The sequence below is a fragment of the Chenopodium album genome, chromosome 21, assembly GCF_948465745.1.
Source record: "Chenopodium album chromosome 21, dcCheAlbu1.1, whole genome shotgun sequence".
In the NCBI taxonomy this organism is placed as follows: Eukaryota; Viridiplantae; Streptophyta; class Magnoliopsida; order Caryophyllales; family Amaranthaceae; genus Chenopodium; species Chenopodium album.
Genome location: NC_137854.1, coordinates 10,882,670 through 10,902,860, shown reverse-complemented (window position 1 = coordinate 10,902,860; position 20,191 = coordinate 10,882,670). Strand labels below are relative to the sequence as shown.

Below are 20,191 nucleotides of genomic sequence, written 5' to 3'. Positions count from 1 at the left end.
CTTGTTTTAAAATCACAAATTTAGTTGTTGGCAGAATTAAAATATGTAAACAACTATGTTTATGGGTATAAATGTCCAATATAACTAACATTAATGCATGAGAGCAAATAAGTACATAATTAAATATTTTAGAGGGTATAATTGTCAAAACACAATTCATTAAAAAAAACTTATACATATTAATGAGGGTATATATGTAAATACACATTTTAAAGGGTATAATTGGCGTTACACTATTCATAAGAGTAATTTTCTACTTTTTATAAGGTAGGGATACACTCAACTTTGGGCTAAAACGCTCAACATACCAACAATCACTTTTTTAAGAATGAAGGTGAACACACGGTGCCCGACTCGAATGAATTGGCTCGGATCATTAGCAAGTCTATCAGTGAGAATGTACCACAGAAGGAGAATGTTAAGGTGATGAGGCAAAAGGCTTTATAAGCGGTGAATGTTGGTGGCAAGCTAAGTCATCAACTGATCTTAATGAGTTGGTGAAAGAGTTGAGCCAATATGTTGCATCAAATACTTGAAACTCGTTGAATATATATTATCCACTTCATTTTTTAAGAATTTGTGTTGTGTGTAAGAAGTTCCATTGTACCAGGCACCAGCATATAAATAGAAAAACCAAAAGCAAAACAATTACATGTATTTGTCAATCGTGCATGGATGATAATTTTAGATGTGTACCATAGTTTCATTTACAGTGTGTTTGGATAACATTAGAGGAAGGAAAAGAAGGGGAGGGAGGAGAAGAGGAGGGGAGGGAAAGGGAGGGGAGAGAAGAATGGTAAATTTTCCTTTCAAACAGGGGCGAAGCTAGGAAATAAAATTTAGGGGGGCCAAGACTTATACAACATATTAGGCAAAATAGTAATGTAATTGTATGTACTGCTTTTCTTATTGTAATTTTTTTTTTTTATGTAGTGGTATTAATTAAATTTGACTAGTCCTCAAAAAAAAAAAAAAAAAAAAAAAATTTGACGGTAATTTTTACTAGTTAGTAGTTAACAAAAAAATAAAAAAATAAAAAAATAACTACTTAAGCTATGTAAATTAGGCAATTAAAATTATAGGGAAAATTATAAAAGTAAGGTTGAAATAAAAATTATAGGCAAAACTATAAAAGCAAAAATGGGTTTTTTTTTTTAAAAAAAAGGCAATTGAGGCTTATGAGATTTGATCTTGGGTCTAGTATCGATAAGTCTACGGGTATAACCAGTTGAGCTAATAACTTAACATCACTATAGTGAAGAAATTAACATTTTATACTATTTATTTAAGGGGGCCAAGTTTTAAAACAAAGGGGTTGGCGATTGGGCCAGGGGGGCCGGGCCTCTACCAGCCCCCCCTTTGGCTCCGCCCTTGCTTCCAAATCTCTCCATTGTTGGAGGGATCATTTTCCTACAATTTAATACCTTCATTTCTCTCCCCTCCAATTCCCTTCCTTCCTCATTTGTTATCCAAATGAAAGATATCACATCTCTTCATTTCCCTCCCCTTCTTTTCCTTCCATTTCCTTCTATCCAAACACACCGTTAGGGAATTGTTGAATTTTAAAATTAGAAGATCATCTAAGAAAATTGAAGGATTACTCAGCTACAACTGAAAATGAAAGTGAGGGATAGATCAAGTGGTTTAAGCTCCCCTCCCGGCTGTATTATTTTTCTTTACTAAACTCTAAGGAAAAGCTACAACAGTATGACGGGATGCTCCAATTACTTTTTAATAATTTTTTTGAAAAACAACATAACCTTATTACTAATTCACTATATGTATTTATTATTTACTTCATATCCCCTAACTTAATACAAGTACAATTGTTACTCCTTTCTCTTCCTTATAAACTCTTCATTTTTTTCAAGAAAAAAACATTTAATAAAGTAAAATAACATTAAGAAAAAAGAACATATATGTATATATATATATATATTTTTATTTTATTACTACTATCACCCGTGCGTCGCCGGGCCAACATACTAATGAATAATGAATTACATACGTACAATACATATGGTACACACTTTGAATTTTAAGATAGAATAATTAATAACGCTCAACCAAATACGTAGTAAAAAAAAAAGAAACGTAGTATATAGAATACAAATTGCTCATGTGCAAATATATGAGAGAATTGATTAGGAATTGTGGTAGTTAATTGATGACTATATATTCTAATTAATCACATTTAACACAGTGCGGATCCTAACTCCTAACCCTTTATTACTCCTAACAAACTCCATAACAACTCATTGTACAATACTCTCTCCATCCTGACCCTTTATCATATGTGACTAGGTGTTCTACTAACGTACAAGAAATCAATATTTATTTAATTAAGCACAACAGAATGGTGTGACAATTTAAAGGCGCCATTTGCATTATAAAGAAAACCATACATTCACTAGTTTTAGTACCATCTACCATCCTCCCACCACTCATTTACATCCATATACAACCACCACTAAAAGTCATGTCATCTCCCTCTTTCCCCGTCGTAGCCACCACCACCACCACCACCCCCGCCATGAACAACATTCACATATTAGCCTTTCCATTCCCGGCACAAGGCCACATGCTTCCCTTCCTAGACTTCATTCACCAACTAGCACTCAAAGGGCTAACTATCACCATTTTAGTCACTCCTAAAAACCTACCTATCATAATCCCACTTCGCTCAATGCACCCAAATTCTATTCATACAGTAGTCTTACCCTTCCCTCCTCACCCCAAACTCCCTTTAGGTGTTGAAAATATAAAAGATGTAGGTATTGACGGAGTTGCTCCTCTTCTTGCAGCTTTTAGCAAACTAGAAGGAGAGGTTATACAATGGTTTCAATCCCACCCTTCTCCTCCTCATGCAATTATCTATGACTTTTTCTTTGGATACACCCAACGTTGGGCAGAAAAACTCAATATACCGACAATTACTTTCTTCACCTCAGGAGCATTCTTTACTTGTTATTTTCAACGACTAATGACAAACATGGCCAAGTTTCGTACTCTAGACATTATACAAATGCAAGACATTCCTCGATCCCCTTCCTTACATAAGGAGCAACAACCTACTTTATTTAGAAACTATAGGGAGGATGACTCTGATTGGAGGATTTTCAAAGAATGTTATCTTACAAATCCTAAAAGTTGGTGTTATGTTTCAATTCTTTCTACTCGTTAGAAGGGGAGTATATTGATCAAGTGAAAAAAGATTTAGGTCATGACCGAGTATTCAGTGTAGGTCCATTAAGATCAATAAGTGGACCGAAGAGGGTTAACCCGGATTCTGATGCTGGTTATGGTGTGCTCAAGTGGCTTGATAGATGCCCGGATGAGAGTGTTTTGTATGTCTGCTTTGGGAGTCAGAAATTACTATCAGAACCCCAAATGGAGGCTCTTTCATTAGGGTTAGAACGAAGCAAGACACGCTTTGTGTGGGTGATCAAGGCAGAAGGTAGCCAGTTGGTCCCAGAAGGGTTCGAGGAGCGAGTCATGGATCAAGGTTTAGTAATTAAAGGGTGGGCACCACAAGTTGAGATACTGAACCACAAAGCAGTGAGCGTGTTCATGAGTCATTGTGGATGGAACTCGTTACTAGAGAGTATAATAGCAGGAGTGATGGTTTTAGCTTGGCCAATGACTGCTGATCAGTTCCACAATGCCAAGCAGTTTGTAGAGTATGCAGGGTTGGCTGTTCATCTATGTGAAGGTGAACACACAGTGCCTGAGTCGGATGAATTGGCTCGGATCATTAACGAGTCGATCAACGAGAATATACCACAGAAGGGGAATGCTAAGGTGATGAGGCAGAAGGCATTAGAGGCAGTGAAACTTGGTGGCAGCTCATCATCTAATGTGAATAAGTTGCTGAAAGAATTGAGCCACAATATTGCATCAAAAACTTGAAATCTCTTAGCTCTTACCATCAACTTTATTTCAAGAATTTGTGATGTGTGTGCGAAGTTTCTTTGAATCTCCATCCCAAGCTAATAAAACAGTTTTTCTTACCTTAAAAACATACATATGAATTTGCCATCATTGATAATCAGTCCCTTCACTTATTTATCGAAGGAAGAACAATGTATATCATACAAACTCAATAGCAAGACATTATATTATGGCACCCTATCAAGTCTAATAATTTATTTACATAAAATAAACGTGTTTACTCGCATTTGGAGCGATTTCCATGAATAATGCTACATTGTAAAACAATTCCTTTCATATGTTGATTTAAAAAGTATTTCTCATAATACCGTCCAAGTAATCTCTGATCCAAGCTTGGTTCTATATCACTTTATATAGAACCGAATCTTAATAAAGAGCCTCTTATACCATTAGAGGTTCTATATGAAGAATATCTATTACCATTAGAGGTTTTATAATAATGCAATTCTTGGGAAAGTTCTATATTTCTAGTTAAAGAAATATTGAATAGAGAACCTCTAATGATATTAAAGGTTCTTCATATTGGAAAAAATCAAAGCTAAAATCCGAGTCTACATGTACGGATGCAAGGAATTAGTTTATTCATGGACATCATTTAGAGAAATTCCACTTGATAACCTTGTATTTATACTTAAATAGTCAATGGTAGCTATTTTTTTCTCTTCAGATTATCATTGCCCTTTTAAAAAAAAAAAGCATTAATGAAAGTATTTAGTTAAAAAAAATCTGTTGAATAACTAACCCTCATCTCCCCCTCATTTTTCCATCCATACATACCCAAATCCCCCACCCCCAACCACCACCCCCAAAAATCAAACTGGTTTTGCTTGGACCAGACTCCGAAACCGCCAGTCCAAAAACTACAATGTATAGATGAATAATGTAAAATTCAAAATGTGTCGAATTATTGAAATGATGAAAAACCTATATTTACCTAATCTCATTTTTTTTTTTTTTTGTAAAAAAAAAAATAATCTCAGTTAAAAAAAAAATAAATAAATAAAATTAACCACAAATTCACACTAATGTAAAATAAAAATTTCATCTTGGTTTCAATAATAATCATGATGGATAGTATTCAAGAAGTATCTTTTCACAATTAATTATTACATTACGGAATAAAAATGTTGACAAATAAAGCACATTGGTACACCACAAGAAAAAACAAAGAGTGGGCCAATCGAATATAACCATGAAATAAATTTTCTATACTTGAGTATGTTTTTCCGAACACGAGCACACATACACCCTAAACAAAAAAAGGACTGCAAGAAACAGAACAAGTACGGTGTTTCAAAAAATCAACAAGAAGAATTCATGTGAATCATATCATCCACAAAGGCAAACACCTTCCCAATAGACCTGCAGTTGAATTTTCTTAATCTACCTCTACTCATATAGTCATATACAACGCTGCAAAAAACATGGCCGACACCGCTACCACCGCTGCCGCTGCCACTTCCGCCACCGCCACCCATATTTTAGTCTTTCCATACCCAGCACAAGGCCACATGCCTGCCCTGCTAGACCTGACCCATCAATTAGCTCTCAGAGGACTTAAAATTACAGTCTTGATCACCCCAAAAAACCTCCCTGCTTTAACTCCACTGCTTTCGGCCCACCCAACTTCCATTGAAACCTTAGTCTTACCTTTACCTCCTCACCCTAAAGTTCCTCTAGGGGTAGAAAATCTAAAGGATATTGGGAATTCCGGTAACGCGCCTGTCACTGCTGCACTTAGCCAGCTAGAAGGGGAAGTTAGCCAGTGGTTCCGGTCCCACCCTTCTCCCCCTCAAGCTATAATTTCTGATTTCTTCCTTGGGTGCACCCAACATTGGGCAACACAGCTCAACATACCTAGAATTGCATTCTTTTCAGTCTCTGCATTTTTAACCTGTATATTTACCCATCTATGGCAGCAATCAGACAAACTGAATAATTCAAACAATTTTGAATTTCCAGATCTGCCCTCGTCGCCTTCCTTTACTCATGAACAGTTACCTTCTCTATTTAGGAAGTTCAAGGAGGGTGATCCTGACTGGGAGATTGTTAAGGAAGGCATGTGTGCAAATTCCAACAGCTGGGGATATGTTTACAATTCTTTTTACGCCTTGGAAGGGGAGTATCTGGATCATATAAAGAGGGAGCTGGGTCATGGCCGTGTATACAGCGTTGGCCCGTTAGGCTTAATAGGCTTATCCAAGAGGGTTAGCCCGGGTTTAGATACTAGATATGATGTGCTTAACTGGCTGGATACATGCCCTGATAAAAGTGTGCTGTATGTCTGTTTTGGAAGTCAAAAGCTGTTAACAGAACCTCAAATCAGAGCTCTGGCTTTAGGTTTAGAGCAAAGCAAGACCCGGTTCATATGGGTGGTCAAGTCTGTCTCAAGTCAGCAGGTCCCAGATGGGTTTGAAGAGCGGGTCTCTGATCGAGGTATGGTGCTAAGAGGATGGGCTCCACAACCGGAGATACTAAACCATAAAGCAGTAGGTGGGTTCATGAGTCACTGTGGGTGGAACTCATTACTAGAGAGTGTAATAGCAGGTGTGATGATTTTAGCTTGGCCAATGGAAGCTGACCAGTTCCAGAATGCCAAGCAATTAGTTGAGTATGCAGAGTTGGCAATTCGAGTATGTGAAGGTGAACACACGGTGCCTGACCCTAATTCATTGGCTCAAATCATAAATGAGTCAATTGGTCAAGACATACCACAGAAGGCAAGGGCTAGGGCAATGAGGGAGAAGGCATTAGAGGCGGTTAAAGATGGCGGAAGTTCAGCAGTTGGCCTTGATGAGCTAGTGAAAGAACTGAACCAGCTTGGAGTACCAAAGACTTGAAAATGAGGCAGTTTCTGTAAGAATAATTACACCATCACCGGTTATGAGCCTAAGTATTAGCAATCATAAGCCTTAATAGTTTATTAAGAATAATTACACTATCATCAGTTATGAGCCTCTCAAAGCTGAAGTATAAGCAGTCAACAGCCTTTATAATTTATTATGAAAAGAATCTAAGTTTTTAAAAGAAAAAAAATGCCTTTGCGGCTGTTGCAGAGGTGATGTAAGCAAACAGGAGACAGGACTATCTTTGTGAAAATTAATATATAATTAGTAAATTTATTCAGGTGTGTAAGATGAGGTTTTCAGGCGTGCTAATATATATGGTTTTATTAATGACATGCAGATAGCTGACAATTGTCAATCCTTATAACCTTACATAAAAGAAGCTAAGGCAAATACTATACTAATGAAGAGTAACTTCCAAGAATTTGATCCGCTCTCATATTTACTCTGCAAATGAGAGTTTTAATTTTGTTCAGCCCAGTATTTACACTAAATCTCTCATGTGTTCAAGTACATACTATAGTGAATGTCAATTTGTTGCAAATAGTTCATAGTGCCTCTTTTGGCCATTGCATGATAATTGCACCATTTTCAATCTTGATACCTTTCCGCACTTCTGGTATGCGTTTGCACACAAGCTTTTATTCTTTATAGACCATTTTTTTTTTTTTTTAAATGATGATTTAACGACATTTAATACAGTTCCTTCATTAATATTTTAGTTAACATATTTTGACTTTTGACACTATTCACAAATCTACTTTAATTGAGTTTTATGATTTATAGGCTTACAGCTATAATAAAACATCGTCGTGGAAATATATTTTTACATTATCAACATTTTATAATTTTTCATCATTAATAATTAGAAATTAAAAAGAATGGGGGGAAGTACATTACAACTCCACTCTCTCTACTTTGTAATCACATGAGAATTTATAATATCCCCAATACTTTTCTTCATTTCTTAAACTTTAAGCCAATAGGTGCTATTTGGGCAAAAAAAAAAAAAAAAAAAAAAAAAAAGTAAGTTCTATAAATCTTGAAATTCTGGTGCATCCTATATTTTATGCACATAATAACAGCCAATAAGCTCGACTATGATTGGATATTTTTATCTATGGAAAATTAATCTCAAACTGTTAGAAGCCTCAACACAAATCAGAATTTAAGAACTCACACTCGTCACAGGCTATTAGGCTCATAGGTCTTATCATAAGAGGTTGTAGAAAATCTCAGAAAGGAATCTACCCTGTAAACAAGCTGAATCACCTGAAGAAATGTAATCTTTGATCTGCGTTCAATCTTCTGCTGGTAGTACCCATAACACTATAACAGCACCTTTCATGCTTGTATATCGTATGGAAGGAAGTCTTTATGTCGGAGCCCTGAGGAAGTAAACATTTCTTAAACATGGTAAGTCGGGAATTCTTACACATTCACTTATGTGATGTAATATTACAGATGCTTCAAAAGTACTAACTAAATGCAATAGAACCTGCAATTCAATAAAACAATACTAAACATTGAAAGCCTAAGCAGATACTGGATTCCATTATGTGATCTTACTCCATTTGTACAATCAACTTAAAGTTTACTCAACATGGTAGTGAGGCACATGGCTTCCCATGTGAACATAATGACTACATTTAAAAGTAGATATCAAAATACAATTGATTAATAGGCTTCAAGTTATTAACTTAATGCATGACCAAAAAAAACAATAGAATAAACCTTCTCCTCTTAACTAAGAAATTTATAAATTTAAAAAAAAAAAAAAAAAACAAAACAAAACAAAACTGCATTGGTTTTTGTTTTTTTATGATATATAACTTCAATTTAAAAAGACCAGAGACTTGGATCTACCAAATGAGTATTTTCCATCCGACTACATTAGGTTTACCTTACCATCTCTATTATATACATATATCCAATCGAAAGAGACATAAAAACAGCTACAGTAGGTTTACCTTACCATCTCTATTATATAGATACTACGTATATCCAATATAAGCAGCACTAAGGGGTAAAGAAAGATTATTGTGTTGTATTCAATTGGCTTGGCAAATGCCAAGATTGGAGTATTTTGCATGTATTTTTTGGGAGTCAGAAAAAGTTAAAGGAACCCCAAATTGAGGCTCGCTCTACCACTAGGCTTGGAGCGCAGAAAAACTCGCTTTGCATGGGTGGTAAATGGATTTGAGGAGTGCATCTCGGACCAGGGTTTGATAATTAGAGGGTTGGCTACACAAACAGACTGCAGACCTGTTCAATGGATTGGGTCTGGGCCGGGCCAATGTTAAATGGATTGGGGTTGGACCGGGCTGCTTCTACATTTTGACAGGCCGGGTTGGGTCAGGCACTACTAAGCCCGGCTAGTAAGGAGATAGAATGTGTAAAAATAATGTTTGAGGTTTTCCTTTGATATTAAAGTTGATGGTTTCTTCTGGGTAAAATGTTTGAGGGAAAATGGAGATGGGGAGAGGGAGAGGAGCAGGTGGGTCATACTAAGTCTTGAACTCTTTAAAAAATGGCTTGACCCTTTAACAGCCCGCCCCGTCCATGAAAAGGCCATTTATAATCGACCCGTTAATGAAGTTTATGGAGACTGATCAGTTCGAAGCGCAAAGCTTTTGGTAGAGTATACAAGCTTACCAGTACAGCTGCGCGAGGTAAAACATTCAGCATAACATCTGCAAGTCACTGTCGAATCAAAAATCAAGAGGAAGGAGAGGGGGGAGAGGGGTCCATGTATCATATCTTTTTCGACAAAGATGTATCATATCATCACAAGAACGTAGAATCCAAAAAACCTTTCCCAATAAACCTGTAGTTAAGTTCCTTCAACCTCTACTCATATAGTAACATACAACCAAAAAACATGGCCGACACTGTTACCGCCACTTCCGCCACCCATATCTTAGTCTTTCCATACCCAGCTCAAGGCCACATGCCTCCCCTGCTAGACCTGACCCATCAATTAGCTCTCAGAGGACTTAAAATTACAGTCTTGATCACCCCAAAAAACCTCCCTGCCTTAACTCCACTGCTTTCAGCCCACCCAACTTCCATTGAAACCTTAGTCTTACCTTTACCTCCTCACCCTAAACTTCCTTTAGGGGTAGAGAATATAAAGGACATTGGAAATTCCGGTAATGCGCCCGTCACTGCTGCACTTAGCAAGCTAAAGGGAGAGGTCATTCAGTGGTTCCGGTCCCACCCTTCGCCCCCTCAGGCTATAATCTCTGATTTCTTCCTCGGGTGCACCCAAGATTGGGCAGCACAGCTAAACATACCTAGAATTGCATTCTATACATCTTCTGCATTTTTGACCTGTATACTTGCCCATCTAGAGCAGGACTTGGGAAAACAAAATAGTTCAAACAATTTTGAATTTTCAGATCTACCCTCATCGCCTTCCTTCACTCCGGACCAGTTACCATCTATATTTAGGAAGTTCAGGGAGGGAGATCCTGATTGGGAGATTGTTAAGGAAGGCCTGCATGCAAATTCGAAGAGCTGGGGAAATGTTTACAATTCTTTCCACGACTTAGACGGGGAGTATTTGGATCACGTAAAGAAGGAACTGGGTCATGACCGTGTATACAGCGTTGGCCCGTTAAGCTTAATAGGCTTATCCAAGAGGGTTAACCCGGGTTTTAATACCAGATATGATGTACTCAGCTGGCTTGATACATGCCCTGGTGATAGTGTGCTGTATGTCTGTTTTGGAAGTCAAAAGCTGCTGACAGAACCTCAAATCAGAGCTCTGGCTTTAGGTTTAGAGCAAAGCAAGACCTGGTTCATATGGGTGGTCAAGTCTACCTCATGTCAACAGGTCCCAGATGGGTTTGAGGAGCGGGTGTCTAATCGGGGTATGGTACTGAGAGGTTGGGCACCACAAGTGGAGATACTGAACCATAAAGCAGTAGGTGGGTTCATAAGCCACTGTGGGTGGAACTCAGTACTAGAGAGTGTGATAGCAGGAGTGATGATCTTAGCATGGCCAATGGAAGCAGACCAGTTCCAAAATGCCAAGCAGTTAGTAGACTATGCAGGGTTGGCAATTCGGCTATGTGAAGGCGAACACATGGTGCCTAACTCGGATTCATTGGCTCAAATCATATACGAGTCAATTGGTCAACAAATACCACAGAAGGCAAGGGCTAGGGCAATGAAGGAGAAGGCATTAGAGGCAGTGAAAATAGGCGGAAGCTCAGCAGTTGGCCTTGATGAGCTGGTGAGAGAACTGAACCAGCTTGGAGTACCAAAACCTTGACAAAGAAGCTGCTATGGTAAGAATTACGTAGTATTAAACTGTCACCACTCACCAGTTATAAGCCTCTCAAAACTGAAGTATAAGCAGTCATAAGCCTTTATAATCTATTATAAGAAGGATCAAAGTAGTTTTAAAAATAAATAAAAAATGCCTTTGAGGCTGTTGCAGAGTTGATGTAAGCACACAGGATTATCTTTGTGTAACTTTATATTTTATATTTATCACGTGTGTGATGCTTAGGTTTTCAGGCATGCTAAACATTATTGTTTTTATTAATGACATGCAGATAGCTGACGATTGACAACCCTATTGACCTTGTATGAGCAGCTAAGATGAATACTGTTTTAACAAGAGTAATTTAAGAATTTATCCCAGAATTAAATCTTTAAATGAGAATTTCATTTTTGTTTAGACTAGTACTAGTATGTACACTTATACTTCCGGATTGTTGCAAGATATATAATACAGTGAATTGTGCTTCATACTCCCTATTTTTGGTCATTTGCATAATAATAGGACCATTTCCAATTTTGATATGTTTTCACACTTTTGGATTTTTGGTATGCTTTCACACATCAAACAATTATTATTGGCAGTCTTATCGACATTTAATCTATAGAAACCCCACTTTCTCTCTCCTTTGTAATCACATGGAGATTTGTAATATCCCACACAATTTACTCCACTTTTTACCAACAAAGGTGCAGTTAGTTAAAAAAAAAATAGAAGTGTAATTTCCATAAATCTTGAAATTTTGTATTGCGCGTAAATCCTATATTCCTATTCACATAATGACATCAAATAACCTCTACTACAATTTGATTTATTTTTTATCTATGGAAACTTAAGAAATTGTTAGAAGCCTAGACACAAATCGGAACTTGAGACAATTAAAGAATAAAGATCCCATAACAGTATATTTACCTAATTCTTGACTTCAGCTTTTGTGGCACAGCTTGTTCCACAGAGAAGTTACTACCTGAAATTTACGCAATCATGCGTCAAAAAGAAGTTTCTTCATTAACTTGGATTCTCATTCATTCGTTTATGATTTCATAAAAAGGAGGCACCTTTAGTAAAATTTCTAATATCCAACTCAAAGACAAACTACCTGGACACCCCACTCGGACCTTACCACAGATGAACTATAATTTTCATTATTGGATGAAAAGCCAACTTATGAACCAATTGAAGAGACACTAACCAATTGATTTTTTTGATAAGATAAAAGGAAATATCCTATCGGAATGATCACTAAAAGTCATATACTAAAAAAGTCCATCTTACCTTTCTCCTCCCATAATAAATTTTCCTTGGGGTTGAAAATATACAAGAATAGAGAGCTTACTATGATTATATTTGTTTGAATTTGATCAGTCATTACTTTAAGCAATCAAATGAAACTACTCTGCCCAGACATTGAAATTACTCTACCCAGACAAACCAACTAACAAATTGAAGTAAACAAGCTACGTGGTGCAATTGAAACATACATATTCAAGCTCCATAGAGCATAGCTACACTAGTATTGAAGTTCATATACAGGCTCCTCAAAGCAGTATAGTATGTATTTAGCATATTTATTATGAAGCCATTTTCAATATCAGGGTCGCGTTGATTTTCCAAGGTTTGTCTAGGCAACTACGGGCATGCTTTGAATAAAGGTAATGCATTAAGGGGGTAATAAAAGTCAAACAAGAGAAAATGAAGGTGGAAGATTATAAAACCATTTACTCTATCCGTGTGACTGCATAAGGGAAATGGACTGTTGAGAAATGTCAGTCATATATGCTAGAGCCTAGAGCCAACTCATTTATCAAGAGCCAAGACATGGACAACAATGTACATCTTAAAAAGGGTACACTAACCTGCAGATCAACTCTTTCTGAAAATTTGGATCAGAGCACAGTTCATTGAGCTCAATTGCAGAAGTAACACGGGGCTCAGAATTACAGGTGGCCTTCTGTATTGTTCCAACATCTAACTCCGAAGAAATACAACATTTTATTCCTGAGGAAACCCATTGAGTTGTTCAGAACTTGAATTGGCATATTTGACATTGGGTAAGATCAAAGTTTAATTAAAAATATTTAACCACAAGTGGGGCACTCCATCATTCATTCTTGAAAAAACAAAGGTGGGTGTGAGAAGAAAGCAGATAAAATCAAGTATAAACCAATGTGAGAAAAATAAAAACTAAAAAATCTAGAACACTTCATTTTTCGTTTGTGCAGAACACCATTCATGTCTAACCAAACATTACACCAGAACCCATATTAGTAATCTCTATTTATATTCTTCCTCCGTTACCCTAATATTGCAACAAAGGGAGGTAGCAGGTAGGCATGAATTTTAAGATGGGGAAAGAGAGAGAAAATAAAAGACATAAACCCATGTATTGAGAAGAGAGATATAAGGAAAGCATATGCAAAAAAGGAGTTGTTGCAATATTTGTGAAACATCCTAAAATGGTAATTGTTGCAATACAAGAAAACGGAGGAAGTACAACATACCAGGAGGACCCCTACATGTAATCTTATGCATGAACCCTGACAAATGCCACATTGAATGACAGGAGTAGTGCAATCATTCTACATTTAGATGTCACCATAGAATCTCATTTAGTTGCTCATGCAACTGATCACTGGTTAGGTATTAGATTACATCAGTACCAATTACAAGGATGCTACAGTGATGGCTTTGCAACATGACTAACAAAGTCAAAACGGTTAGTGACTGACAGTGACAAAGTACATGACAATCAAATATCTTAGTATGATTAGAATTACTTCATTACCTAATTTTAGAAGATAGCCAAGGTACATCTTGAACACACAAGAATTCCAGCACAATGGCCTCATACTGAACATCCGTTGTCGTAACTATAGCCAATATCAGCTTGCTAACCATAAAACACATTCCACAATTTCTTCAAATGCAGTTACTATTGCACAGGTCCAGCTATTAATAGTAGCCTTTGCAGGACATTGTCCAAGTAAAACCGGAAGAATAGTTTCAACAACAGCTACTCAATGATTTTCTCTTCTCATGGCAGCCATATATATTCATATCTTGAACACATCAGTCTTGCAAGCATAAGTTCTCCTGCATGATGACCGGATAAACAATAAGATTGCCTCCTAAATTTCACAAGCTTGCAAAATTAGGCTTGATGATACAAATGCTGAAAAGTAGTATAAATATTTTATATATGAATCAAGGCCATTTATTTAAGATATCAGCACACACAAAGCACTTAAGATCATTAGATACACTGCCCCTTATGGCTATCCTTAGGAATTACAGAATGTTTGCTTGATCTCCACCCATCACATTGCCAACAAATCCTAGCCTGTATAATAACATCCATCCCTACTTTGTAGACATTACACAAAACTAAGATGATATATCCTGAATGACCAGGAGGAATATGATAATTATTCAATGTCCAGGAATATCAGGCTTCATCCATCATATGCATGATACACAAAGGCACAAGGCTGTGTAACAGTTAAAATTTCATATTAGATTAATATTAACATTAATTGTATTATTTTCCGATTGACATATATCCATAATTCTAATTTCAGAAAGATGTCCAAGATAATCCTCATGCCTTCATGAAATCTGCCAATCATGCTCTTCAAAATGCCTCAATAATAATCAAGAATTAAAATATAATTTTATCCCAAATAAATAAGATACAAAGCCAGAATTCACAAGGCACTTATCATTCAGGATTTCAGGGTCCCCTTTAGCATTTGACTGGGTCAAATTCTATATAGCTATGGAAGGTTGCATTTTAGATTCTCTAGGGAGTGATAATATTTTAGATCAGACCCATGGTGCGAACTTAAGGAGCAATGCTCTAGTGAGCATCTTTTACACCAGCATTTTGGCCCCTTAAGGAGCTAACTGCTACATCTGCAATTGAACAAAGCACTTCTTTGTTTTATTAAAACTGCTAATTGCTAACGGTAGTGAAACTTTGTATTACAATGTGTGTAGCACTTAATTGCTAGAAATTATAGATTCCAAATAAGGCCAAGGTGTTTTCGCACTCTATGTCCACCAACGGATTCTCCTTGCAACCCAAAATAAGAAAGCATATCCAGTAATTTCACTAAAGAGTCAGTTTAATAAACAGAATAAATAAATAAACATGTCAAGACAGTTAAGAAAACCAATGTTTAAAAAAGGTAAGATTTCCTCCGTATACCCTTAACTAGGGAAAAGAAAGGGAAAAAAATTTTAAGAGAAACTGTGAATTTTTTACGACTTGAGCAAATTGAGCGACAAAAAATTATATAATGATAGTTGATTGGTAATTTTGCAAGAAACGTCTTGTGACAATGTCAATGTCATGGTACAGCTTCTCCATATCCCCAAAAAAGTATTGCAGTGCATAACATAACAATGAACTTTCAAAATACAAGGGTTGCTATAACCGTATAAGCTATAAAAATAAATAAATAAATAAATAAATAAACTTTAAAAAAAAATTGAGATATGTTGCCAAGTATTATTCTTTAGAAAAAGGAAAATTTGATAAAAAATAATCTCAACTTTCGCCGGTTCGCTCAAAATAATCCCAACTTTGTATAATTTTTAAATAATCCGAACTTTGGGGGTTATTCGCTTTAAACGGTCCCAAAGTTGGGATTATTTTTATCGGTTTGTCCTTAGAAAAAAGGAACAATTAAAAAGGTTAAAAAATAAATAAAAAACCTTACAATGAAAAAAACTTTGAAAACGCCAGTTCATTAATGCTCTTAGTTTATGGAGCACATAAATTATTCGCTTTCCATTGCCACTGAGGCAAACAGAAATTTTATTTTTAATATTTTGTTCTAAATTATAAAATAGAGCATATATGCAGTTTGCAAATCAGCGTTCAAATCAATGAATAAATGAAAGGTTTACAGAGCAAATATTTTTCCACACCAAATGCAAAAGCCAACTTGTAAGAGATATCACCTAGCCATCTATACTTAGAAGGGAAAATATTGGACAGATCATGCCAGTGGTTGCATTAAGCAAAGTGTAAGCTAAATGTACCAAAATTAGAAATAAAAACATGAACAAAAAATGCAAGTTCTGCATACCTGACATGAAAACTCATAGCAACACCATCTCAACGTTCTGAGAGAAAGGAGCAAACAAAACTTCGCTTCTCATAGATTATATTATAGAAAGGTCTCATCCAACACTTCGTAGAGAATCTTATCAGGTGAAAGTCCCTCATATAACATTATGCAGAGAAAAAGCTTTGCTTCAGTTAAGAATCCCCTTTTGCACAACCTATTTATAATAGCACTAAAATCTTTGATGGAGACTTGATAACCATTTTGCAGCATGCTATGAAAAGTTACGATTGCAGCTGATGTATCTCCCTTGACACAATGTGCTTTTATCAACGTCATGTATGCAACCTTTGACAAACTGATCTGCTGATGTTGAAGAAAACACATTAAATTGTCTGCAGCCTTTAAACCACCACATAAGCAGAGGCCATTCAAGAGAATATTGTAAGTGACAGAACTAGGCTGAAGATTCTCCTTTATCATCTCATCATGTAGCCATAAAGCTGTACTCATGTCCTTAGCTTTGCAAAGACATTGGATAATGGTATTATAAGTTACTTGATCTGGTTTTAGACCCTTGCTGTACATATTTGCTAGTACTTGAAAAGATTCCTGCCATCTTCTTTGATTGCAGAGACCTTTAATCAGGACAGTGTATGTGACATGAGTTGGGTTTACGTTTTCTGCCATCATCTCCCGGAGCAGCTCAAGCATGGCATTTATATTTTCATCTTTACAGTAACCATCCATTAGTGTGGTGTAGGTTATAGAATTTGGTACAAGTCCATGTACTTTAATTGCCTCAAACCATGTTCTGGCCTCCACTAGTCTTCCACTTCTACAAAAACCATGAATCAAAGAATTAAATGTGATTATCGTTGGATCAATACCCTTGTCCAACAGTTGTGTATATAACTGTACAGCATCTCCAATATTACCAAATTTCACAAATCCATCAATCATTATATTATACAAAACAACATTGAAAGATAAATCACATCTTGTTAGGGTCTCAAAGTACACTATTGCCTCTGGCATCAACCCCTTCTCACATAGGTTCGAGAGAATTGTTCCATGGGAGACAAAATTTGGAAAGATTCTTCTCGACTGCATCTCACCACAGAGTTGTATAGCTCTATCTACTTCCCCTATCTTGCAAAGGCCTTGTATAAGAATAGAGTAAACAACTAGATCGGGTTTTAGCCCTAGGCTTTCCATCTCCTCAAGCAATTTAATTGCCTTGTCAAATTGCGCCGTCTTACATAGACCATCAAGCACAATACTATAGGGGATAATGCTTGGTGGAATACCCTGAGAAACCATCTTATGTAGCAGTCTACGTGCTTCATCCAAGTTGCCACCCTGACAATATCCACATACCAATACTTTATATGTAAAATTATCTGGCTTCAAACCCTTGACCATCATATTCCGAATGATCTGATCAGCCTCACTTACCAAGCCAAGTCGATGAAACCCTTTGAGAATAGTATTATAGGTCACAATATCAGGATCAACACCATTCTTCTCCATGTTATCTATAAACATCAAAGCTTCTTCTATAGATCCTTCCATACATAATCCATCAATAAGGATATTATAGCTGTATATATCAGGGAGAATCCCATACTTTAGCATCATGCAAAAGAATGACTTTGCAATATGAACAAGGCCCATTCTGCAAAAACCTGACATAAGGGCGTTGAATGAAACAATGCACGGCCCACTCTCCTTTAGTTCAGTCTCCAGCCAAAATTTTACTGCTTCATGAAGCAGTGATTGCCTGCAAAGGCCATCTATAAAAATGGGATTTGTATATCTGCTCTGTATATCTCTGGACTTTATTTCATCATAGACATTCCATATTATATCAGTGTGTTTCATGTTTTGCAACAAGCTATTATAGGTGTATATTGATGGGTGCAAATTCAAAATCTTCATCTTCGCTAAAACAACAAGGGCGTCATGGACCATATCACATCTTGAATAACAAAAGGCCACCATGTCCCAGACAAGACAAGTCGAATTCCAGTCACTAAAGCTGTTATCAAGAAGATTACAGAGAAAAGGCGCAGAACCTGACCCTAATCACACCAGAAATAACCCATAAACAGCAGTGTAAGATTCATAAGCCACTTCTCTAAGCAGAGAATAACAACAATAAACACTATAAGCTTATAATCACTACATCAGTAAATAGTAACCTAATATCGATGTAACTAATGGAAGATTGGAAGGTCTGGAAAACTTAATGCCAGCAATCTTATCTCTAAGAATTCAACCAACGGAATTCAGTAGAAAGACTGCTTCCTCAGGAATGTTATAGGTAATTGATGATTATATTATTAGTAATTCAAAATTGCAACCCATCGGTAACCCTTTTCGGTCAGAGGAATACCGTGATTGCTTTTTCCAGTAGGGTGATAGATTCCACCAGCAAAATGTAGTGATAGTTGGCTTGAATGGAAGAATAACACATTGCTAGTGGATAGTTTATAACAACTTTAAAAACAGAAGTGTCCTACAGGTTCAGATTCAATCGATTTCTGAAGAATGACTATTTGAGGAAGGAGTCCATGAATACTTTTTCGAACATTAAAGAAGATATTCACTGCAAGAAATTTAGATGACGTATATAAAGGAAGTCTATCTAATCCTTATGCAAGAAGATGTATCACGTGGCTACAAGGAGGATGTATGGAGAGGTCAGTTCTTTGATAACTATGACATATTTTAAGCGTCATTTCCATGGGGGTGTATCTTACAATCCTACTTACGTCATAACTCCTCTATCTAGAGCAACCTGAGACAAATGAACAACCATTCTTCGCTTGTAGATTTTCACCAAGAGTTTGGAATATTTAGCCTAAATAGATGATCATTCAAAAATTTACCCTACAGAGGCGGAATGAACTGTATAGCTTATGCAAGTTGCAACTCCACACTAACGTTGAAATTAATCATGACACAAGCTTTAAATTCAGTGTGACGAGAACGGAATGCAAAATGGTTGGATAATCTAAAGCTTAAAAAAAAGTCATAACTTGCGCTCTGTAACTTGCTCTTTTTTCCGGCAGTAACTCAAGGCTTGCAGAAGATTGATTCTACTCCTAGAGGCACAGAAAGGAGCAAAACACGATTCGGATTCATTTAGTGATTGCAGGTTTCCAGATGGTAATATTCAATTGCTCATATAATGTAAACTATATAAAAACAAGTATAGAATTGCAATCAATTGCTTAAATTCTCGTCATACCGACACGAAAACAGGGAAAATGTCAATGTTCCCACATGAAATTCAATCCCAATAAGAAAATGAGCTATTGAATTGCTAATAGCTATAAAATGATCAATCGTAAATCTTTATATTCCTCCAACATAAATTCATTGATCAAACAAAATAAAGCTCCAAAATAATTACTCATCAAATTAAAACAACTGACCTTCATCTTCTAAAATCTTCTTAATAAGATCCTGCAAATGCCAAATTTGCCGCATATCAGCAAGAATATGAGCCACAATAAACATACATTTGATCGAATGGCGAAACCCATAATCAATCTTCAAAAGGGAATAAAACCCGATAGCCGAATCCGGGTTTTCTACCCTCAATCTATCAATAATCTGATCAACTGTATCAGAATCCAACTTAGAACCAAAAACGCCATGAAAATAACCACCAGACACAAATTGATGGAGTCCGAAACGTCGTAAATTGTAGAGGATTTCAGAGACAGTGTTATTGGGGGTTTGAATTAGGGTTTTGGGGGGAAATTCGTCGGAAATAATGGCGGCTGAAGTGGAAGTGAAGGGATTAACGAGGCGGCGAGGAAGAAGGCGGCGGAAGGTGCTACATTGATGGAGACGATAAAGCATGGAAATTGATGAGCTTGAAGGTTATCAATGGCGGATTGAAGGAGGAGAAATGGTGGCGGAGGAGAGAGAGAGAAGGAAGAGGGCATTTGGGGTTTAGGGTTTAAGGAAGCCGTTGAATTCCCGGCAATTTCAAAGCTTATGGGGTATTAGGACTC

General features: G+C 36.6%; 1 protein-coding gene and 3 pseudogenes across 1 annotated transcript; 3 read left to right on the top strand and 1 right to left on the bottom strand.

Annotated features, from left to right (window-relative positions):
* The first annotated feature begins 2,479 nt into the window (after window positions 1–2,479).
* On the top strand, window positions 2,480–3,975 carry LOC145600352 (UDP-glycosyltransferase 89A2 pseudogene; annotated as a pseudogene).
* Window positions 3,976–5,198: 1,223 nt separating this feature from the next.
* Window positions 5,199–7,077, top strand: LOC145601736 (UDP-glycosyltransferase 89A2 pseudogene; annotated as a pseudogene).
* A 728-nt stretch (window positions 7,078–7,805) lies between these two features.
* Window positions 7,806–20,191, bottom strand: LOC145602382 (uncharacterized). Its single transcript, XM_081658576.1, has 6 exons — window positions 19,604–20,191; window positions 16,182–18,244; window positions 13,874–14,181; window positions 12,945–13,086; window positions 12,001–12,055; window positions 7,806–8,185 (listed from the first exon to the last, which is right to left on the bottom strand). The coding sequence occupies exons 1-2, from the start codon at window positions 20,034–20,036 to the stop codon at window positions 16,263–16,265; spliced, it is 2,415 nt and encodes an 804-aa protein (XP_081514702.1). The 5' UTR covers window positions 20,037–20,191; the 3' UTR covers window positions 7,806–8,185; window positions 12,001–12,055; window positions 12,945–13,086; window positions 13,874–14,181; window positions 16,182–16,262.
* On the top strand, window positions 9,679–11,076 carry LOC145600350 (UDP-glycosyltransferase 89A2 pseudogene; annotated as a pseudogene).

Bases quoted from the DNA above. Each gene is read 5' to 3' on its own strand.
- LOC145602382 (XM_081658576.1), bottom strand. From the start codon at position 20,036: ATGCTTTATCGTCTCCATCAATGTAGCACCTTCCGCCGCCTTCTTCCT. The intron at 18,245-19,603 runs GTCAGTTGTTTT...TGGTGTGATTAG, and splicing joins GAAGATTTTAGAAGATGAAG to GGTCAGGTTCTGCGCCTTTT.